General features: G+C 50.1%; 1 protein-coding gene across 22 annotated transcripts in view; it reads right to left on the bottom strand.

Annotated features, from left to right (window-relative positions):
- LOC116087063 (protocadherin gamma-C4) overlaps window positions 1-23,626 on the bottom strand; it is a 176,646-nt gene that overhangs the window by 6,708 nt on the left and 146,312 nt on the right. For 17 of the 22 annotated variants that reach the window (XM_031365489.1, XM_031365490.1, XM_031365498.1 and 14 more), the window contains exons 2-3: window positions 10,266-10,324; window positions 1,392-1,480 (exon numbers count right to left, since the gene is read on the bottom strand). In XM_031365489.1, the coding sequence (XP_031221349.1) occupies window positions 1,392-1,480; window positions 10,266-10,324 (148 nt within the window). Of the gene's footprint in view, window positions 1-1,391; window positions 1,481-10,265; window positions 10,325-10,491; window positions 10,519-10,926; window positions 11,460-13,209; window positions 15,739-17,539; window positions 21,077-23,626 lie in introns of those variants that run through there. The other 5 variants (XM_031365501.1, XM_031365478.1, XM_031365477.1 and 2 more) reach the window with 5 other exon arrangements.

The following is a 23,626-nucleotide window of genomic DNA, read 5'->3' as shown; positions in this document are numbered from 1 at the left end:
CCAAGCCCTGGGGGTTTGATCTCCAGCACCTTATAAAAGCAGAGTATATCACACAACTGTGATCTCAGCATTCAGGAGATGGAGGCAGGAGGACCAGAGTTCAAGGTCATCCTGAGATGCATACTTGAGTTGGCAACCAGCCTGGCGGCATGAACCATCGTCTCAAAAGAAAGGAAATTGCTTCTGTTTTTCTCTTTCATCCCTACAGGTCAATAAAGTTAATGATTAATCAATTATAGCACCATTACTATAATCGCTCTCTGCCAAGACTATGCATATTTGATCGTCAAACCGTGGTAGGTGGTGCTGGCACCGCCTTTAGTTCCAGCACCTGGGAGGCAGAGGCAGGTAGATCCCTGAGTTCAAGGCCTGCCCGGTGTACAGAGTGGGTTCCAGGATAGCCAAGGCTATGACCCCAAGGGTTTGAACCCAGATTGGCCTGCTTCCAAAGCCTATGTTCTTGAGTGTGAGTGAGCTGAGTCTGCTTGCCCCCCACAGCACCCTCTGTGACTCTTCACGTCCATACACTGGCAGAATTGACCGTATTGCTATGACTGAGGTTCTTTCTAAGCCTAGTGGGAAAACTGCGGTCCTGGTGTGGAGGCTGGGGAGCAGAAATGAATGGCCTTGCTCTAATCTGTTGGGAACATCAGCACCCGCTAACAGGATCTAGCATGTGCCAGGCCCAGTACTACACCCTGGGCCTTTCCTTCAGGCCTCAGTAGAACCTGGTGGGGTTGTCTTTTTTTTTTTTTTTTTTTTTTTTTTGGTTTTTTTCGAGACAGGGTTTCTCTGTGTAGCCTTGGCTGTCCTGGAACTCACTCTGTAGACCAGGCTGGCCTCGAACTCAGAAATCCGCCTGCCTCTGCCTCCCAAGTGCTGGGACTAAAGGCGTGCGCCACCACCGCCCGGCATCCTCCCATCTTCTTGGTGGAGGAAGCTGAACTTTAAAGAGAACAAAGAACAAACGGCTCCATGTCCCAAGGTCAGCAAGTGGCATAGCTTCGGTGTGTGACCTGCGCTGGCCCTTTCCAGGGTCAGACTTGTTTTGTTTTGGTCTTTTTGAGACAGGGTCTTGCTTTGTAAGCCAGACTGATCTCAAACTCGTAGAAATCCTCCTGCCTTGGCAGAGGGAATACTGAAGTTACAGGTGTGTGCCTCCCTACTCAGCCCACAGTGAGATTTGCAACCACCCCCACCTCTCATCCTCGGTTGATCACCTGATGGCTCTGCTTGGGCATTTTAGGGCCTCTCTGACCCCTTTGGGATCCCTCAACCTGGAGCTATGCCACTGAAGATCATCTGGTCTTCCAGAGAAGCCACACAGACTTATAGTTTATCCATAGCTATGATGGCAGCACCCCTCCCTATCACCCATGGGTACCACTTACCGCTGGCAGAGGCCAAGATCATGGCTTGCAGCATCTCTGTATCAAACTGGTTGTTGGGCCAGGTGCCGGTTTCATCACCATTTTGGGATCTGCGGAGACAGTGACAAGGTCAGGATGATCATTCTCACCCAGCCTCTTCCCAGGGTACCCGAATCCCCATCCGTGTCTCTTATCTCCACCCCACACCTGAGACCTGCCCCTGAGTCTTGTAGGTGGAGTTTATATAACCCTTCGATGCCAGAGCCCAATATGCCCATTCCCCAGGCCAGCCAGCTTTATGCTGTCTCAGGTGCATTAAATGAATACCATCCCTCCATCCTTCACGATAGGATGTGATCTACTGTCACAGCCTGAGACATCAGACTATCTCCTGAGGACAGTGAAAGAAGACAATTTGAAAGAATGTCTCATAACTAGAGGAAGGGCTGGAAACAAGAGAGAGAGGGGGAGGGAGGGAAGGGAGGGAGGGAGGGAGGGAGGGAGGGAAGCAGGGAGGGAGGGAGGGAAGAAGGGAGAGGGAGAGGGAGATATTCAGGTAACTCAGGGAGCCCCAAGGTACCCTACAGCAGTTGCCCAAGCTCAGACTTGCTTAGTGTTTTCCTATGCCCTCAATATAAAGTCTACAGTCACACCAAACTGTCCGTCCACCCTGCTTCACAAACACTTCCTCCCCACTCCCAGTCTATCATCAGTTTCCCAGTAACCATTTCCAGCTCTCTCCTGTTGGTTCCCCAGAAAGAAATGTAAATAAAATGTGCCTCAGGGGCTTCTCAAATGTACCAGGGATGGGCTGAGCCCTGCATGGTCCAGGCACTATGATGTCCCCTCTGCTCCTTCATTACACTGACCTCTGTGGTGTGGGACCAGTGTCTGCACTCAGGAGGAAGCCTGAGCACCTGAGCTTCATTAGGTCACTTTGAAGCACTGTGCATTGAAAAGACTCATGTTTTTAAATGTCTTAAGAGTGCTATGGAATTGTAAATGGTTATGCTCAATGTGGGCTATTCCCATGATGCCAATTTCCCTGTGTGTCTTCTTCTTTCTCCCTGTTTCTGTTTGTCCCTGTTTTTGTTTGTTTTCATGACAGACTCACTCTGTAAGCCAAACTGGCCTTTAACTCATATAACCCATGTGGGCCTCAAACTCACAGTAATTCTCCCCCCTCAGCTCTGTGAGTGCTGGGATTTGCTAGCATTCTGTCAAAAATCCACCCCACAGTTACCTGGCAACAGCCAGGTATGCTCCTCCCCATAGTTACCTGGCTATTGCCTGACCCACTATAAAAGGGGCTGTTTGCCCCCTCCTACTCTCTCTCTTGCCTCTCTTGGCCTCTGTCTCTTGCCTCTTGTTCTCTTGCTCCCTCTTGCTCCCCATCTCTCCCCATTCCCTTCCTCCTTCTCTCTCCAATGTGGTCATGGCTGGCCTCTACTTCTCTTCTCTTCTCTTCTCTTCTCTTCTCTTCTCTTCTCTTCTCTTCTCTTCTCTTCTCTTCTCTTCTCCCCTCCCCTCCTATCTCTCTCTCTGCCTTTCTCTGCTTCTACTACCCTCTTAACTCCCCTCCCTATGCCTTGAATAAACTCTATTCTATACTATACCTTGTGGCTGGTCCCTCAGTATGGGCCCACTGAGACACCCCTTTCCCCCATACCTCACCACACCCCCATAGAACATATTTTATACCTCTTTATTTTTTAATAAACCAATTATAAACCAATTATAATATTGTGATTATAGGTATATACAACCATACCTAGCCAGCATGTGGACTTTCAAGGATCAAATCACTCTAGTTTACAGGGGTGAGGGAAGAAACCCCACACACACCACTCCACACGCATCCTGCCATACTCTGGCACAGTCTGACACAGAGATGTTTCCCCCAGTAAACAGTAGCTGCCTGGCTGGGCCTGGTGGTGCATGCCTATAATCTTAGCACTTGGGAGGCTGAGGCAGGAAGATACTGGGGAGTTTCAACTCAATCTGAGCTACATAGAGATAAACCCGCCTCAAACAAACAAGTAAATAAATGAAAGTTGCTAAGGAGAAGAGCTCAAGGGGGAGAATCGGGTCCTGATGACGCTTAAAACGCATTTGGTTTCAGGGCAGATGCTGAAGAGTGGAAGAGAACATGTGTGCTCGTACATATGTGTACGTGCATGTGTGCATGTCCACGTGTGTGTAATCCTAGCAGTCTGGAGGCTGATGGAAGAAGAGTGTGATTTTAAGGCCAGCCTGGGTTATATAGAAAGGCTGAGACTCAAAAAACCAAGGACTGCCTTGGAGGTAGAGTGCTTGTCTAGCAAGCAGGAGGCTTGGGGTTCCGGGTCTAGCCGAAGATAAATAAATAAATACTTTTTATTTATAGGCTTTATAAGGATGGACACTGATGGACAGCTGCAGTCCCAGCACTATGGAGACTGAGGTGGGGTAATCAGTTGAGCCCCAAAGTTAGAGGCCAGCCTGGGCCACACAGAGAGAGCTCATCTCAAAAGAGATAAGTAAACAAAATGAAAGTAATTATAATGAAGAAGTCTGGGGACACAATTTTTACCAAGTGAGCAAACAGCCATTCTGATAACAGGACACACAGATGCCAAATGCTGGGGACAGGACACACTGGCAGTGAGTGCCAGTCATGTGGTCCCTGGGAAACCCCAAATACCAGCTATGTAATGTTCCGACCCAGACTGCTGAGTTATGCTGAAGTTAGCCAAAAGAATCAACAAACCCAGACTGTGAGCATTTAAAAGACTACTGGTCTGGATGCTTTAAAAAAATATCTATTTCATTAAAAAAAAAAAAAAAAGTAGTGAAACTGTTCTGATTAAAGCCAAGAGCAGAGACATGGCAACCAAATGCAATTCCTGCTCCTTGATCGAATTCTGAATTTAATTTTAAAATTAAGATTAAATTTAAGAGAACAGATTAAAAGGACATACTGAGAACATTTGGGAAGGTCTGGTAGTGGACTATGTATTATTATATTAATATTAAATTCCTCAAATATGATCATTCTTTTGTAATTTTATAGGAGTCCTCAAAGGTATGCATTGTATCAAATGTCCTGATGCCTATGGTGCTTGCCCATGGTTCTGGAAGGATAGGACCTGTGTGTGCATAGGTGTGTGCAAGCGGCTAGTGAATTTAGGTTTGTTTGTTTAAAAAAAAAAAAAACACTCAATACGCATACTGCAGCATACTAGTCTTTTGACTTTTGGATACCTTTGAGACATTTTAAGACAACACCCTGAAAGGTTCAGATGGAGTCACCAAGCAGGGCGGTGATGACGCTTCCCTGTCAACCTACTGCTGCAGAGCCAGAGGCAGATGGACCTCTAAGTTCAGGCTATAGAACAAGTTCCAGGACAGTCAGGGTTACACAGAGAAACCCTGTCTGGAAAATACAAAACAAAAGCAAGTCACCTAGGAGACAGAGGGTATGGCAGCCAGCTCTCAAGGCAGGGGAGGGGCCTGTCCTCAGGAACTGGGGGTTTGGGGGGTGTGTGGGGGGAATCGGTTGGGGAAGCTAAGTGAACACTAAATATTTTGGCTTCCTCCTCCCTCAGAATTCTGGAGAGCTCCTGAGATGCTCAGAAGTGAGGTTGCCATGGTGAGATTGAACTGTGTATGTGAAACTCACTCTTGAGCTGTGGACAAGGCTGGAGGGTGTGAGGGGGTCCCCCTAACCCCCCAACCCCTGCCAGAGGACAGAAATGCACACTGGTGCCTTCATGAAACCCAAAGGAACAACTCTCAGGCTAGTGTGACTGAGCTCATGAAGGTGTGGGAGAGTGCAGTTGAGACCCCTCAGGTCAGGAGGGTGCCCTGGCAGTGGGCAGTGGGCGGTGCTGCCAGGGAATAAAGGTGAGTGCAAGGATTGCCTGGAACCACGAGGGCTGGACAGTCTGTTAAAGGCTTGAGGCCAAACAGGTGGGCATCTTTTTGAAGCCAAGCGACAGCGGGAAGGGTTCTAAGGCCTGGAGCCAATGGGTCATGAGCTCATCATCTGGAGAAGGATTATGATTTCCCCTCATTTCCAGCGGAGGAGGGCAGGCCTTGGAGGCCTTCTCAAAGTCACACACAGCTCATTAAGTGGTGCCATTGCAACTCCATCTGGCCTGAGGTGACCCTAAAGCTCATGATGATCTCACACAGAGGAACTTGGCTTCAACCAGGCAGGCGTCCCTAGATCCCAGCAGCGGATTCAAGGGGCTCTTCCAAGATTTGAAGACAAAAGCAAGCTTAAAGGAAAGGCACTGTGGTTGTTCAAGCACCCACATATTCTGGCTAACCCTGGGTGCGGAGGTTGGATACGAGGAGCAGCCTATGGTTGGACTGTGATATTCCCTGTGTTATGCTAAGAAGTGAGAAACCTGGAAAAGCCACACTGACAGCAGCTTGTACTTAATTGTGTTAAAATGTGTATGCGTGTTTATCTGGTTAGCAAAGCAAGAATCTATTAGCACCTAAAAATATACATATCTATCCATAGGAGATGCCATTATGCAACATTTAGATGACTTTTGAAGAGTTTTTACTGACGTGGGGGAATTCACCCAACATGTTTTAAAGAAAAAAAAAAAATAGGTTACAATAATACTGGAAAGATGGATGACCTCAATTTCTATTTAAAAAAAAAAAACAAACCACAACCTGGTAATATTATGAACAAGTTTGCCAGACCTTTTGAAAATGAAGCTTATGCATGCTGTTTGAGTATAGAAATAAAAATGCTTAGAAAGAAACATAATGAGTATGTTAATGACTACATGAATAAATTGCAACCAAAAGACAAAAATGGTGGAAAAGGAACATTTATACTAAAAGGGATTAAGAGACTTAGGAGATATTGAACCAAATGCAAAATGCATATTTTTAAAACATGTATATGTATGTATCTATATATATGTGTCTCTATATATACAGATATACATATACAGATATATATACACACACACACATATACATACATCTCCCAAATCAGGGTTTCTATGTAGGCCTAGCTATCCTAGAACTCACTCTGTAGACCAGGCTGGCTTCAAACCTATAGAGATCTGCCTGCATCAGCCTCCAGAGTGCTGTGCTTAAATATATTCATCACCATACCCAATAAAAGAGCCAGAAATCCCAGATGAAATTATGTAATGTTTAGGATTTGCTTGAAAATAATCCAAGTGGGTACAAGGGTGGAGACCTCAACGGCTTAAGAAGAGAGATTGAGCTGGGGCTGAATGGCAGGACTTGAGAGCTTCAGCTTACTGTCTATTTTCATATATGCACTTCTTTTCTATGTTTAAAATGTTAGTAGTTCTTTCTAGATTATGGGAGAGTTTCTCTCTTTTTTCTATTTATCCTATTTGAGAAACATAATGTGCTGGGAACTGAACTCTGGCCTCTGGAAGAGCAGTGAGCGCTCTAAGCCTGTGAATTCCAAGAATGTACTGTTCTATGGGGGGTGGGGGTGGGGGGTAAGGAGCTGCTATTTGTTGGTTGAACAACTGCTGGATCTGAAGGGGGAGGAGAGGGAGGGAGATACGGAGGGAGGAAGAGAGAGTGCGAGAGGGAGCAGAAATAATGTCTCAGAGCAGGATTAGAAGCTCACCCAGGTTAGAGAGGAATAACCCAGGAACCTCAAAGAATATGACGGTAGCAGAGACTCTGGGGACAGCTGCAGAACAGGACAGAGCCCAGGTTACTGCCTGAGAGAGAGAGAGAGAAATAGCTTGCTGGGCTCCAGGCTTGGAACAGGTGTTGGAATCAGAAGCCAGATGGATGGCCTGAGAAGTTCAGTGTGGGAAGGAGAAACTCAGAACCAGCAGGGACTTTGGACCGTGATTTTTTTCCCTTTGGTTTGGGCAGTGTGACCTGCCACTGCCTTGAACTTCACCCTGGGTTACTGAAGACTTCAACACTGACCCTGTTCTAACCCTGATGTGGCTGGACAGAGGGGCTGGCAGACAGTGGGGCCAGAGAGTGGGCAGAGCATCAGTGGAGGATGGTAACTGGCATTACCCTGAGAAAGAGAACCTGCCTTTCTTCATGCCCCTCTCTCCAGTGTGCTCATCAAAACGGCAGTCAAGAGAGAACTACCTATAGGTCTGTTCATTGTGAGAGGCCGCAGGGCCTTTGCATAGGTTCTTCCTGCATCTGGAATGCTCTTCCTTGTCTTCCAGTGGCTGACTTGTACTCCTCCTGCAGATTTCACCTGCCTTACTGCCTTCTGATCTCTTTCTGCTCTCTGACTAGGTCAACACTCAACACACTGCCACCTCCTTGAGTCTGGGGAGCACCTCTATCGATCCCATAATGTATGGACTGCAGAAGGTCCTTGCTATGTGAATGAAGAGGGGAGACTGGCATCTCTGGATCACACCCTGATGTTTGCTTCCTCTTGGCCACTTTGGGGCTGAGTCAACTGCAGCTGTGGGAGATCCCCTGAGCCTTTCTGATCTCCCTCAGAGTTCTGCTGTGGATTCCAGACCAGCAAAGCCTCTCACTGAGGAGAAGGGACAGCAAGGGAAGGACGCTCCCCAGGCGGCACACTAGAACAACTGTTGGGGCTTCTAAGACTAGCAGCCACCGTTGCTTCAGGGCCAGGGTCTTGGCTGGCCAGGGTAGAAGGAACGCAGTGGCCCTGTATGTCTCAAAACTACTGCAGCTCAAATGTCCCCTTCCTGGAAGCATACCTTAATCTCCTCTTGCCTACTTCACTCTTCTTCACAGAACTCTGATTTCTAACTAGAGTTTATTTGGATTTTTGTTTGTTTGCTTGTTTGTTTTTTGAGACAGGGTTTCTCTGTATAGCCCTGGCTGTCCTGGAACTCACTCTGTAGACCAGGCTGGCCTTGAACTCAGAAATCCGGCTGCCAGATTTTTTTTATTTTTTTGGAGGGGGTTGTTTATTCGTGTAGTGTGATTTACTGTCCTGTTGACGTTGCTGTTGTTGATTCCTCCACTGACCTGGAAACTTCAGGGTTTGGGGATCATGTCTGCTTGCTCACTCTTACAGACATGGTTAGTGCAGTGCCTGGCTCACAGTAGATACTCAATACAAAACTCACTCAATGAATGAATACCAGAACAACCTACAGAAGGCTGGCAAAGCCAGCAAGGAAAAAGGAAGCAGCTGGGGTCAAAGAAGGGGCAACAGCAACCCCAGCCTCTCTGGCTGCCTTTTAGGGGCCCTCTAGGAAGTGCTTCACATTCCTGATGCTGCGGACAAGCATGCACATGCCTAGGAAGCATGCCCAGGAGCTGGAATCTGCCTCTACTGGAGGCTTCTGGGTTCTTGTTGTAGCTAGGGTTTGGTTGGTGAGGAGGAGGCAGAATGGGAGCCCCCTAAAATCACCATCTTAGCATCTGAGCAAACACAGAAAAGCAGCAAGCCCAAGCCTTGCTCCCCTTCCTGGAGTTCCCAGCTCCTAGCTTCTGCCTAGCAGGCTGGCCCAGATCCTATCCCACGCCCCTCAGACCAACTGAAGGTCTTTCTGCTGAACTCCATCCTCTTCCCCACCCCCACAGGGGGTTCTTGTCTCAGCAGGAATTTATCCGTGATTGAAATGAACAGCTGGGCCAGTCAGGAAGGGAAGTGGAGTAGTGGAGAGTGGTCATCAAAGGCTCTATGTGTGAGGGGCAGGAGGCGGGGCACTGGGGTGCTGGCTTGCCTACAAGTGCCAATAAATGAGACAGACAGGGATTGTGTGTGTGTGTGTGTGTGTGTGTGTGTGTGTGTGTGTTTGTGTGTGTGAGAGAGAGAGAGAGACAGACATACTGAGACTCTGAGTGAGAAGCAGAACAGACATGGAGACTGACACAGTAAGCCTTAGAACAAAAAGAGAGGCAGAAAGAGAAGGAGAAAGAGGAGGATGGAGCATGGAGAGAGAACCGCAGGGACACAGGAAATGACTGGACTGGGAGACAAACAAAGAGGACAAGTAAAGGGACAAAGGCAGAGAAGAGGGCGTGGGGGGACAGTCTGGCATTAGGAAGAGTCAAATGTCTTCATGCCTTCTCCCTTCATTGAGCACCTTGGCACGGCATGCACAGTACAGAAGTGCGTGCAGATGGAGATGGAGCAAGAGACACAGGTGTAAGGGCTGGAGAAAGCGAGACGCAGAGGTTTCGAACTAAGACAGAGACTTCCGGGGAGAATGCAGAGGTGAGAAGGTATAGGGGAGACACAAGCTAGAGAAAGGAGATGGAGACAAAACCCAGCTGGTAGACGGGTCAGGGTGTGGAGTCAGAAGACAGCTTGGAGAAGCATGGTGAGGGAGACCTCCCTTGGTTCTCCTTAAGGGAAACTTTCTATTTCTTGTGTTGGTATGAGAACGTATCATTTTATAAGCAACGCCAGCTCCAGCTTTGTGGTTTCCTTTTTCCACAGCTGGGCTGGTCTCTCTCCCTCTTCCTCTCCCTCTTTTTCCTCCATTTTCCTCCACGGTTCACACAAGGTTCTGACTGCAGACAGCCTGCTTTTCTCTGGCCCCACTTCCTCTACTCAAGTCACAGGTCAGGATAAAGCCCAGCTCCGACTGGAGGATAATGTAAACAACGGACAGATACAAACGTCCTCCTCACCCAACCCCCACCCCGACCCACCCCTTGGGTCCCACAGAGCCTTCAGGAGATCGGAAAATGTGCGTGTGGCTGGGAGAAGGAAGAGGGTGTGTGGGTGAATCTTGCTTCCAAAATAGCTGGAGCAGGCATCTCTTTCTTTCTGTATAGCAGCCCCCAGAACACAAAAGCCTCCTGAAATCATGAAACGGTGAAAGAAGCCATTTGTAGAAAATGCCGAGCCCTCCCCTCATCTTCTCCCACGTCATCACCGAGAAAATGCCGCAGAGAAGAGGGTGGGATGAGAAGTCAGTCACCTACCCGCTCGTGCCGGGTCTCTGGGCTTGAGAGAAACGCCAGTCAGTGTTGGGCGGGGCTTGCTGTGGAGGAAACAGAGAGATAGAGGCTTAGTACCCAACCCATAGCTGTTACCAGAGCCCCTGGGAATGGGGGCAGGGAGTGGGTAAAGGAAGGAAATGGGATAAGGTGGGGGAGGGTACACATGTCTCCAAAGGTGGGGGTGGGGAGAACCAACGCGGAGACTAACAAAATACTTCATTTGATCACAGTGAACAAGCACAGATCTCTTTGCTGAAGAAATGGATCCCCTTTTCCTTTCCCAGACTCAGAACTTCTGAGCCAAAATTCAAGGACCCAAAGTGTCTTTTGTGGAACTGGAGAAAGAGTGCAGAAAAGTAACCCCCAACACCACCACCAAGTGGCAGAGAGGCTTTTAAAATCCCACCAGTACAAGGCTAGAACCACTCAGCTCCTCAGCTGGGAACAAAGCCTGGGCTGCAGCAAGATGGCTGCTGCTCTGGGTAACCCTTTTTGTGCCACGTTATGCACTCACATTCACAGGAACACCTCCTCCGGGCCCTCGATCTCAAAGACCTCTTCCCACAGCTAAATACATTATTAATTTAGGAGTCATGCCAGCCTGAGCCTTTATAGGGCATCCAAGCTCCGGGATGCCTCTCACCCCCAGAACTTCATGCTTCACAATGGCCTGTGACCAAGGAGATGGGAACAAGGCAGCTCTGTCCAAGGCGGAGAAAAGTGGCTGGGATGGAATCCAGTGGAACCACATTCTAGAGGCTCCAGACACAGCCAACTGATCCGTAGCCCTCTCCCAACCAGCTCGCCAGGGCTCGCCAGCCACCGCTTAATTTCTAACTTCCGCCGGAGGTCCCTTCCAGGTGATGTGTCCCACCACACATTCTCCTACAGCCACGACTTCACCAGTTTCAGGGATGTGCTGGTAATTAATTCTCACACAGGCTCCCAGGAGGAGAGAGTGCGAGCATCTTAGATTACTCTGGGGAGAAGGAAGACCGGGGACTTGCCAATGACTCACACTGAGGTTCCAGAGTGACAGTGATGTGGGTGGGACCCAGAAACCTAAGATTCCTGGTGCATCAGGCGCCATTCCGGGGCTGCCATGGAGCAGGGTGCAGACCCTCGGCCACTGTACCCTTTGACAGTAGAATGGACGTGAGGATGCGGGAAGGTAATCTCACTGAAGTAGGGCTGAAACTTTACACCCAGTGAGAAGGGGGTAGGAGAGGGGGAGGGGAGGGGAAAAGTTTGTTCAGTGAGTGCTGCAGAGAAAGGAGAGCCCCAAAGACCTTCTTCCATATTTGAGGTCTTATTGAGGAAAGCCCCCCCCCCCAATCCTGTCTCATCCTAGCAGATGTTCATCTTTACAAGTTCCAAGTGCCAAGCTGTTCAAAGCACACACTGGGGTTAAACAGACCTGCATCAGACTCTGTCATCATTTATTCTAAACTTGAGAGCAAATTGCTTCTTGACCTCTGTGAAAGTAACCACTAGCCGGCTGATGACTCTCCAGAGACAGGGGCAGGGAAGGCAAAGAACGTTTCCTGGCTCTTTGGTTTGTTCTTTCTGGTTTGTTTTCGTTGTGATGAGTTCATTTTTGTCTTTGTTTTTTGTTTAAAGACAGGGTCTGTGTAGTCCAGGCTGTCCTGGAACTCACTAAGTAGAACAGGCTTGTCTCGAACTCAGAGATCTGCCTGCCTCTGCAGAGTACTGCTGGCTTTTTAAGGAGGTGGTGTAGTAGGGCTCTTTCAATCAACTATCAAAAGTATCTGGATATGCTTCAAAATATAAACCCCATACAGCAGCGGCAGAGTGGAGGATGGACAGACTAAATTAATGCTTCAGACTTTGTGTGTGTGTGTGTGTGTGTGTGTGTGTGTGTTTTCCATTTCAGTTTCCTAGCACATGAGGGCTAACCTCTGGCACCTGGCAGAAGCTGTGGTTTCCCCATAGGTCAGAGGAAGGAAGATTTGCCAAGTCTCAGATACTCTGAGCATTCTCCCCAAATCCTGACCCTAGATCTTTGAGCACATTTACGACGGAGCCAAAGCCTAGTTTTGAATTCCCAGAGAAGGGATTCTCCAGGGAGGACAGGGTCGCTGTCGACACCTGACATCCGGGTCCCGACAATGGCCAACCTTATAAGAGAGGCGCAGGCGCTGAGAGTGAGTGGCTAGGTAAAGAGCTCCAGGACCAGCCAGACCTGGAGCTAGCAGGTTCTGCCTGTCCCGAGCCTAGAGGGCCAGCGTCACTTCTGAATTTCTGGAAACCAACCCAGCTCAGGACCATGTAACCTGGTCGGCTAGCGAGTTGGGGAGAAACTCCGGAACCCTTGCTTGGTCCAGGGCAGGCGTGGCCTGTGAACCTCACCAGGTCTCAGCCAACCAGGAACACCTTCCGGGGCGGTCCAGAGGGTGTGTGGGGGAGGGACGGCGCGTGGGTGTGACCAGCACCGAAGATAGCAGCCAGCCCTAGCCAAACATCAGTGGTTGGCTGGAGTAAGCAGAGTTGAAGTTAAGGACGGGTCGTGAGAATAGGGAGAAAGCCTCAAGAGTAGAAGATCTCACTGGAGCAAGCTCGGGAGATTGCAGTGTGGGTCTGTGGTGGCCTCTACACGCCCCCTCCCCCCCAGCGTCTGCCAGCAGCGAATTCACCAGCAGAGATGCGGGGCGCCACCCTTTATATGTGGGTTGGGAATTGAGCCCACCTTCCCTCGCCCATAAACATCGCCCCCTCCCTCCGCCCCTCTGCTCAGAACCCCCGTCTTTGCCTCAACCACTCCGATTGTCCACTTTCAAATGCATCCAGTAGATGTGCCAGCTTGGTACAAAGAGGGATAGAGTGCAAGAGCAAAGCTCCGTAGGTGGACCAGGCAGCTCCTCCATCGCGCCCCCCCGGGGGTCGCACGGCGGCTCCCAGCCCTCACCTGGCTCCGCTCCCGCAGCGTACTAGAGCGGGAACGCAAGGCCTCGGGCTCCAGCGCCAAGGCTGAGGGCTGCTGAACGCTGAGGGGCCTGAGGAAAGTGAAGTCACTGCCGTCGGAGGCCGGAGAAAAGCACGTCCTGTAGCAATGGCTCTGAGAGTCTGTGGGCCGTAGGGTCACCTCCATGTACTTGAGCGTGCCATCTGAGCTCACCTGGAGGTTGGGGCTGGACTGCTTATAGAACTCCCTGGAGGGTGAGTCCTGGCCCCTGCAGCAGTGGCCCCCACCCCGGTCCCCATCTTCATGCCTCCGCAGACACTTAGCTGACATGAAAGTGAAGGTAACTAAGGATAAGAGACTGACAGCTGCTAGCGCCACGATAAGGTAAAGGGTGAGGTCTGAACGCTCAGGAGGGTGTGTGAGGAAGTCACTGGATTTGGGCATTTCCTCCGCATCCTCATCCTCCAGAACCAGCAGTACTGTTGCTGTGGAGGATAGTGAAGGGTCACCATTGTCCCTCACCAGGACCACCACCTGTTGGGTATCAGAGTCGTCCTCCGATAAGGCCCGGGCTGTGCGCACCTCACCAGTGTGTGCAGATATAAGGAACAGTCCAGGGGCTGTGGACTGTGGTAATAGAGAGTAAGAGAGCCATGCATTGTGACCAGCATCGGCATCCACAGCTGTCACCTTGGTGACCAAAGAACCAGGAGGAGCAGATCGGGGGAGACGATGAGGGGCTGAGAACTCCCTGCCAGGTCGTGGGTGCAGCACAGCTGGGGCATTATCATTCTGATCAAGGACAAACACATGGAGAGATGTGTTGGCATGCAGTCGGGGAGAACCAGAATCTCGAACCCCCACCACAATTTGCAGCATCTGCAGTAGTTCATAGTCAAAGGTCCTCTGGGCAAAGACTCGTCCATCCTCGGGGTTGACATACACAAAGGAGGAGGCTGGGGCTCCCTGAATTTGACTCCCCACAATAGAATAGGTGAGGCGGGCATTATCCCCTTCGTCTGGATCTGAGGCAGCCACAGTACAGAGGAGAGAGCCTGGTGGGCGGTTTTCTGGGATATAAGCAGTGTAGAGCTGTTGGGTGAAATGGGGTGCGTTGTCATTAACATCTGAAATGTTCAGCCTGATGGTGAGATGAGTATGTAAGGGAGGTGATCCAGCATCACTGGCCAGCAGCTTGATGGTATAATGGGATGTGGCCTCTCTGTCCAAAGGCTGGCTGGTGAGCAGTGAGTAGTGGTTCTCAGAAGGCTTGATCTGAAATGGCAGGTTTGGAGATGTCTCCAGGTTCACCTCACCATTTCTACCTGAGTCTCGGTCCCGCACATTAAACAACCCCACAACTGTGCCCACTGGTGTGCTCTCTAGGACAGGGTTGACCAAGGACGCCAGCAGCACCTCAGGGGGATTGTCGTTAGCATCCCCTACATCCACCTGAATTACGCAGTGGCCCTCCATGGCTGGTTGCCCCTGGTCTCGAGCTCTTGCATGAATTTCATAGAAATTTGATTCCTCAAAATCTACTGGACCCAACACATGGATTGCTCCACTGCTAGGATCCAGGCCAAAGAGATTCTTCACTGCTTCAGATGTATGGTCTCCAAAAGAGTAGTCTAGTTGGCCATTGGTGCCCTCATCCGGATCAGTGGCATTGAGCCGGAGCAGCAGTGTACCCGGGGGTGTGTTCTCTGGGAGTCCCACACGCAGAACTGAGGTCTGGAAGGTTGGGGCGTTATCATTGATGTCCAGCACAATGACAGAGATAAGGCTGGTCCCTGAGAGGGCTGGGGTCCCCCCATCCACAGCGGTGAGTACCAGCTGATGTCTTGCCTGGACTTCACGGTCTAGCTGTTGCTCTAGCACTAGCTCTGGGAAGAGCTTCCCATCTTTTAGGGTCTTCACATGCAGAGAGAAGTGACTGTTGGGGCTGAGAGTATAATAGCTCACAGTATTGGTACCCACATCTGGGTCTTGGGCACTGTCCAGTGGGAACCTGGCTCCAGGCGCAGCTGACTCTGAGATGCGCATCTCTCGCTCAGGAGTGGCAAAGCTGGGAGAGTTGTCATTGAGATCCAGGATCTCTACCTCTACCCGGGTGAGCTCCAGGGGGTGTTCAGTCACCACCTGCACGGGCAGCAGGCAGCTAGCGCTGGCTCCGCACAGGCTCTCTCGGTCAATTTTCAGACTCACTGCCAAAGTGCCACTCACCAAGCTCAGGGAAAAATAGCGCCCATTCTCCTCAGAGCCCAATCTCAGCCTGCGGCTCAATAGATCCGTCACCTTTAAGCCCAGATCTTGAGCAACGTTCCCCACCAAAGTCCCCGGCTCAGATTCCTCCACCACTGAATACCGAAGCTGCCCAGATACCCAGCCACAGCAGCACAAGGACAACATACACAGCACTTGCCATTTCCCAGCGACCTGTGGTGATGCCATAGGCCCCATGACCCAGAAGTCCCTTCTTGGAGAGTAACTGTGCTGTCCTGTCTCCAAGGTAAAAACCCAGAGCTTGGAATGCAGAAGCTGAAGTCTCCTATGTCTCCTTCCAGCCTCTTTAAAAAAAAAAATGCTCTGAGGTTTGCCTGCCTGCAGCCTTTCTTAGTCACCAACTGGCGGGGGTGGGCGGGGGAGGGGAGTTAAATGTAAGTGGCGCTAGGGAGCTGGAGGAGGAGAGGCAGGCAGGAAGAGCAGATCCCCCACCTCAGCTCTAAGTTTGATTGGCCAAAAAGTCTGTCTGCTCTCAACCAATTATGAAGTCTCCTCGGCCCTGGAAACCTTGGGAACCGTCGCTGAAAAATCTGTGTCACAGAAGCCTCCTCACTCGTTTGGGCTTGCAGGTTGATTCAGCCCCCTTTGGCAGGGAAGTTTGATGGCTCAGATGGTGCTCAACGGGGAAGATTAAAATGGTACAAAACTCCTTAGTGTTCTGTCCCAACAACTTCCTGCGTGACTTCAGAAGCTTTTTTGCTTGAACCAACAAAAAATGTGTCCTTGTGGAGATGGAAAGCCCACATGGCATTTTCCTTCCCCTACCCCCAAACCCCAGATCCTACCAAACACTAATAAAGCTTTGTCAGGACCTTCTAAAGTCCTGCCCTGCTCTCCAGCAATGTCAGCCGAGAGCTACAGGACTTGTTTTTCTGAGGCCCTAGACTCAGGATGGGACTGAGCAGCCTAGCTTATGGGGAAGGGATGTTTCTTGGGATGGATCTGGGCTACTCTGGAGGGACCAGAGGCCACAATGGCCTCTAGGTTTTGTAGTTTCTCTGAATCTAAAACTCTCCCTACAGATTCCCAGAATTCGGTGGTGGTGGGGGGAAGGGGCACTGATAATGGGATGTAAAGGTGAATAGAATAAAAGATCCCCAGAATGTCTGTCTCTGTGAATTCTCTGTCAATCAATTTTCTGACACAATGTCCACCTTACCTGCTGCTTTCCCCTAAAGAGGTGACATGCTCCCTGTCCCTGGATGACTGCATCTAGTTCACATCCAGTGGGGAATACCAGGAGTCCCAGAGGAAGATCTCTGCTACCTCTTTGATCTGCACCTCTCAGCTCCATTGGCTTCTTTCCTTTTTAGACATTGCTCTGTTTCCAAATAAACAGTTCCCTTCACACTGGGCTAGAGGACACCAGACAACATGGGGCAAAAGGATTTTAGTCTACCAGCAAACCAGTTGAAGGTGGTAACCCAAAGTCAGCATTCTCCAGGCACAGCCCTATCATTCAGAAAGAACAGAGGAAGCAGTCCTGGGTTTAGGTGATGTCGTGACCTGGCCCAACCCACACACGTGCAAGATAGCTTTGATTGACTGATGTTCCTACATTCCATTAGCATGCTTCCACAGCAGCTTGGTTCTGTTTGTTTGTTTGATTGGTTGGTTGGTTTTTCAAGACAGGGTTTCTCTGTGTAGCCCTGGCTGTCCTGGAACTCACTCTGTAGACCAGGTTGGCCTCAAACTCAGAAATCTGCCTGCCTCTGCCTCCCAAGTGCTGGGATTAAAGGCGTGCATATGCCACCACTGCCTGGCAGCAGCTTGGTTCTTGATAACCAGTTACCTTCATTTCTTACTCTCAAAAATAAGGACATTATTCCGCAACCCCCTCCTGCCCCTGCCGAATTCTAATCTATGAGCTTGATTCATCCCCAAGTTCTAACCACCAGTCAATTCAGAAAACACAGTTACTACTTACAAAAATGGTGGCATCCCTACAGGCTCTTACAGGGAGGTCAGTACCGTCTGGCACTTGGCCCAGCCATATGGCTGGGTCGAAATCACCCTCCAGCCTTGGCTGAGCCTGCAAAGGTCTCACCTCTAGCCCATAGAGAAGATCAGAGGGTGGACAGCTTGGCCGCACAGGCTCCCCTGCCATGGGTGCGCTGGGTGACTTCACCATCATGAAGCTATCACTCCGAGTGGGCGCAGAAGCCAACGGTGTGCAGCCATGAGAGTGACCTCCCACATCCACAAACTTGATAGGATCTTCTGACCCTAGCTGGATTCGGAGGATCCCATTGGAAGGAGGAAGCCCCTCCCTCCTCCGAGATCTGGTGAGACAGGCGCAGGTGCCAGCAGGAAAGCATGTTACTCCACAGGCAGCCCCACGGAGACACTTAGAGAGCAGTGCCACGAAAGAACCAAAGGAGACAAAGCAGATGGCCACTAAGGACACTGCCAAGTAGAGGGTTAGGCGGGATTCTCCTTCCCGGGGAGCTGAAGATTCTCGAAGATCGGGGACAACTGGATGAGTGTCTTCCTCTAAGGACACGAGGAGAGTCACAGAGGTAGAGAGTGGTGGGCTACCACTGTCCTTCACCACAATGACTAGCTTCTGAGGGGGGAGGTCAGCTGGGATGGGCACAGCAGTCCGCACTTCCCCAGCATAACGGGAGACGGCAAACAGACTGGGATCTGGAGCCTCCAGGAGCTGATAGGAAACCCAAGCATTGTAACCTGAATCTAAGTCCACAGCCGTCACCTTTGTGACTAGGTGACCGGCGCCAACTGATGGAGGCAATGCTTGGGGACATAAGGAGCCAGGCCTGGCCCTAGGGCGTAGCACTGCTGGGGCATTGTCATTGAGGTCTAGAACGAACAGGCGCACTGTCACAGTGCTGCTGAGCGGTGGACTGCCCCTGTCCCTAGCCTGCACCTCAAACTGAAGTGTCTGTGTTTGTTCATAGTCAAATGATCTAGTAGCATGAACAGCTCCTGTCTGGGGGTTCAGAGAGATGAAGGAGGAAGCCGACACATCTCGGTTTCTGGGCTCTAAGAGAGAGTATGAGATTAGCGCGTTTAAGCCAGAGTCTGGGTCAGAGGCTGCAAGGGAGCAAAGCAGGTCCCCTGGGCGATTGTTCTCAGGAACAAACACCTCATGTGACCTCTGAAAGAATGACGGTGGGTTATCATTCACATCGGAAATATTGAGGAAGATAGTCCTGTGGGTACTCAGGGGAGGGTTCCCAGCATCAGAAGCGGTAACCATGATATCGTAACTGGATCTGGCCTCTCGGTCCAAGGGTCCTGCCGTCACGAGGGAGAACTGGTTCCTGAAGGCAGACTTGAGGGCAAAGGGTAAGTGGTCAGGAATACGGAGGCTCACATCTCCATTTGACCCCGAGTCAGGGTCCTGCACACTGATTAGTGCTACCACAGTGCCGGGTTCTGCACTCTCTGGTAGAGTTCCCAGCTCAGAGGTCACTGTGATGTGGGGGGCGTTGTCGTTTACATCTAGAAGATCCACCCTAAGGCTGCAATGTTGCTCCATGGCTGGAGAACCCCCATCACGAGCCCTTACATCAAATTCGTAATAATTCTCACTCTCAAAGTCTAGAGGCCCCTGAAGGGTAAGCTTTCCAGTAGTGGGATGAAGGCTAAAGAGGTTTCTCACACGGTCAGGGGTGTGACCACTAAAAGAAAAGGTGACGTTACCACTAGGTCCCAGGTCTGGGTCAGAGGCATTGAGCTGGATGAGCACCATGCCCGCTGGCGCGCTCTCCAACACGCTGATCCTGTAACTGGATTGCTGGAAGGCTGGGGCGTTGTCATTCACATCCAGCACTGACACCCGGAGCTCTGCGGTGCCAGATCTAGGGGGGTTCCCTCCATCCACAGCAGTCAGCACCAGGCGGTAGTCGGATTGCTTCTCACGATCCAACGGCTTCTCCAGGAGCAGCTCTGGGACCAGGCTGCCGTCGCTGCGCTTCTTGACATCCAGGGCAAAGTGCTCATTGGAGCTTAGTCTGTAGCTGCTAATGGAATTGCTCCCAACATCTGCATCCTGAGCCTTTTCCAAGGGGAAACGCTGTCCTGGCGGAGCTGCTTCCCCGATTTCCAAGTCCAACTGCTGCCGCGGAAATCGGGGGGCGTGATCATTCACATCTACGATCTCAACCTCCGCTCGGTACATTTCCAAAGGCCCTTCGGTTACAAACTCCAGGGGCACGATGCAGCTGGCACTGAGCCCACACAGTGCCTCTCGATCGATTGGATTTTTGATGAGCAGGGCTCCGCTGTCCAAATCCACACGGAAGTGTCTTTGGTTCACCTCTCCAGCGACCTGCAGCCTGCGAGCGGAGAGACTCTCTGTATCCAGCAGAAAATCTTGGGCGACATTCCCTACAAAAGTCCCTTCCTGTGACTCCTCTGGGACCGGGTAGCGAATCTGCCCATAAACGTAGCCCAGGTGGCAAAAGAGGAACAAAAGGGTAGCCCCCCACCAAATTTCTACCCAGCTTCTCACCGTGCTGGGCATTGCTGCCATCCGCTAATTCTCTACTTGGTCCGGAGACGCCAGAGAAGCTGACCCGCCCCTAACAGCCACAGCAGCTGGAGACACCTATCTCCCTTCCCCGCGCCAGGTCTGGCGCGGCTCCGCCGGCGCTGCAAGGGTTACGCGCCGTTTTTTTGCTGGTGGCGGGGTAGATTTGTCTGCCTTTCATTACCCGATTGGCAGGCAGCAACTCCTGGGCTCAGCCAATAGGCTGAGAAGAGAATGTCCCAATAGCAGCAGGGTTAATGCGTCGTAGCATTGGGAGGAAACACACACATACAGCCCCCCAAAACAACCCCCCCAGTATAAGAAATACCAACGTTTCTCTCGACCTTCCTTCTGTTCAGTTCGCATTTGTGTCCGTGGATCGTTATCATCGCGGAGAGGCAGGAATCTTATACGTATTCCCCCGCTAACACATCAATTCACCCCGCCCCTTTTCGCGGGGAAAACAGCTTCCTCCTGAGCCCTAGCAACCTGCAGTCCAGGAAAGCTAGTGGCCATTTCAGACTGGTCACTTTGTTCCAGCCAGTGTTGTCATCGACCAATATTCTAAATGAGTAGCTCCCATCTCGGGCTCGTGGTATTAAAGCAACAGCCTATAAGAAGCGCTGCATAGTCTTCAAAATTCTGCTCCTCCCCAGATCACCTCTCTTTGCAGAGAAGGCGTACACATTAATGAAGCCAGTTAAATTTATACAGCACACGTTTTTTATTGTAACAGAGGCACAGCAGAAACCAAACCTCTTATTCAAATATTTGCTACCACAGGAAGCTACCATTCATTGATCTCAAGGACAATATGAAGTAGGTGGCGGAAACTGGAATGGGGAGCCTTTCCAAAACTGTGGGAATCAAGTCTCTGGGCTTTCCTCGGGACTAGCTCTCATTACCTGGCAGAACAGAACGCTGGCGTACACATATTGAATGATAGGGATCAGCCTCCACCAACAGTGTGCCTACAAATCCTCTTTATCTGACACCATAGTATTCCTGATGTGTTGTTAATTACCAACAGAGACCATTTCAAAAGAACAAGCTTTTCACTTAGCCCCAGGGGACCTCTTGTAGCTGGGGACTTAATCTCACCCCACCCCCACCCTCATTCAGACCTCTTAGCAGCCAGTCTGCCTACCAACTCGCACCAGCGCAGGAACAGCACATGTTTTGCACCATGGGTGCCTGAAAGCTGTACTTCTGACAGTCCACACACCAGAGAAAGAAAATCTCAGACAGATCTAAGCATGAGATATGCTAATTCATCCAAATCCTTGCCTAGATTACCAACAGCTACCAAAACCAGAAGCAGACAGTGTTCTTATCCCTATGGTCTTTTTTTTTTTTACTGTGCTGAGGCCAGCACCCAACGTTAAAATCTCATAGGGAGAGATGTGGCAATTCTGTGTTCTTATGTAAAGGCAAAACAAGCTCCTCATACCAAAAGTACAAAAGCACAAAGCAACAAAGCTGCTACCCCTCCTGCATGGGAACCCTTCACTCCAAGTGGTGAGTGAAGAAATCAGCCTGCTCTACCACAGGGCTGCTGGCAGAACCACGATCTCAGTGAATCATCTACCCAGTTGCCTAGGTGTGGGGTGGGGAGGTGAGTAGGGAGGAGTTCCCACCTGGATGAATTCCCATCCCTTGTTTCTTATATCAACGGGCAAACCTGGAGACTTTATGCAGCCATTTCCTCCAATCTGCACTGGCTTTGTGTTGGTTCCAGCATCTCACAATGACTCCAAGTATTGCTATGGCTGATAACTGGTCTCTGTTTCCAACCCCAGTGTCTATCACCCATTTCTCTTATGGCTGTCAGAGTAGCCGCCAAAACAGGAAAAATACTGATAGCATCTTGTGTGTATATGTGTGTGTGTGTGTGTGTGTGGTATGTGTGTGGTGTGTATGCATGTATCTATGGAGTTGTATGTGTGTGATGTGTATATGTATGTGGGTGTGTGTTTTGTGTGGGCATGTGGAGTGTGTGTGCATATGTGTGTGTGGCTGTGGCGTATGTGAACATGTGGAGTATGTGTATGTTTGTGGTGTATGTGGTATGTGTGTACGTGTGGAGTATGTGAGGTGTGTGTGTGGTTGTGTGTCTGTGTGTGTGGAAGTGTGGTATGTATGTGGTATGTGTATATGTGTGTGTGGAAGTGTGGTATGTGTTGTGTGTGTGTGTGTGCATGTCCATGTGGAGTGTATGTGGTGTGTTTGTTTGTCTTTGTGTGTGTCTGTGATGTGAATGTGTGGTGTATGTGTGTCTTTGGGGTGTATGGTGTATGTGTGTGTAGTGTTGTGTAGCTGTGTGTATGTGTGGTGTGTGCATGTGGAATATGTGTGTGTGATGTGTGCATGTGGAGTGTGTGTGTGTATGTGTGTGTCAGTTTGTATGAGAGTGTGGTATGTGTGGTGTGTGTGTGCACCCATGTGGAGTGTGTGTGTGTATGGTGTGTGTTTGTCTCTCTGTGTGTCTGTGCATGTGAACGTGTGGTATATGTGTGTATGTGGGGTGTATGATGTGTGTGTAGTATGTGTGTGTGTGTGTGGTGTGTGTTTGTCTCTCTGTGTGTCTGTGCATTTGAGTGTGTGGAGTATGTATATCTGTGGGGTATATGATGTATGTGGTATGTTTGTGTGGTGTGTGCATGTGGAGTGTGAATGTGGAGTGTGTATGTGTGTGTGTGTGTGTGTGTGGCCTCATTCTTGGTCAGCCTTGAAGAGTCAGTCATTCTGAAATGATTATTTTATATGGCATTAGAAAATAAAGCAACCACCACCAACATTCTGACATGATCCACAGGCCATTCAGGATCTAAAACCTTGATTATCCAGACAGACTGTTTTACACACACTTCAAGGTTCAGCATTAATGAATCACCTATATTCATCTGCATGGAATTTCCTACAAAGTCCCCCCCCACCCCTTTTCCAATCTGGCAATTTAAACTTTAGCTCCTCATTCAAGCCATCACCACCACCACCCCTCTAAAGTCTTGTCTTCCCCAAGCTGACTTGGGTGTGCCTTCCCCTTTGCCTCCACTGTTGGTTGTAGAAGACAGAACACCATCCACCTTCCTCCCTTCTTTTAGACAGGGTTTGTGGTGGACAGTTTTATATCAAGTTGACACAATCTAGAGCCATCTGGGAGGCAGGATCCTCAAATAAAAAAATGCCTACTTAAGATCAGGCTGTAGGCAAGCCTGCAGGGCATTATCTCAACTAGTGACTGATGAAGAAGGGTCAGGCCATTGTGGGCGGTGGCATCCCTGGGCAGGTGGTCCTGGGTTCTATAAGAAAGCAGGTTGAGCCAACCCATGGAGAGCAAGCCAGGAAGCAGCATCCCTCTCTGGCTTTTGCATCAAATCTTGCCTCCAGGCTCCTGCCCTGCTTGAGTTCCTGCTCTCACGGCGTTTTGATGATGATATGGAAATGTGAATGAAATAAACCCTTTCCTCCACAAGTTGCTTTAGGTCATGGTGTTTCATCACAGCAATGATAACCCTAACTAAGAAAGGGTTTTACTATGTAGTCCTGGTTGGCCTTGAACTCAGAGATCTGTCTCCCAACAACTGCTACAATTGAAGGTGCATACAACCATGTTTGAATCCATTATCTTTTTTTTTT

Source organism: Mastomys coucha, unplaced genomic scaffold, assembly GCF_008632895.1.
Source record: "Mastomys coucha isolate ucsf_1 unplaced genomic scaffold, UCSF_Mcou_1 pScaffold13, whole genome shotgun sequence".
Taxonomy (NCBI): domain Eukaryota; kingdom Metazoa; phylum Chordata; class Mammalia; order Rodentia; family Muridae; genus Mastomys; species Mastomys coucha.
Note: the sequence above shows the minus strand (reverse complement) of the source record. Positions and strands in the feature narration are given on the sequence as shown.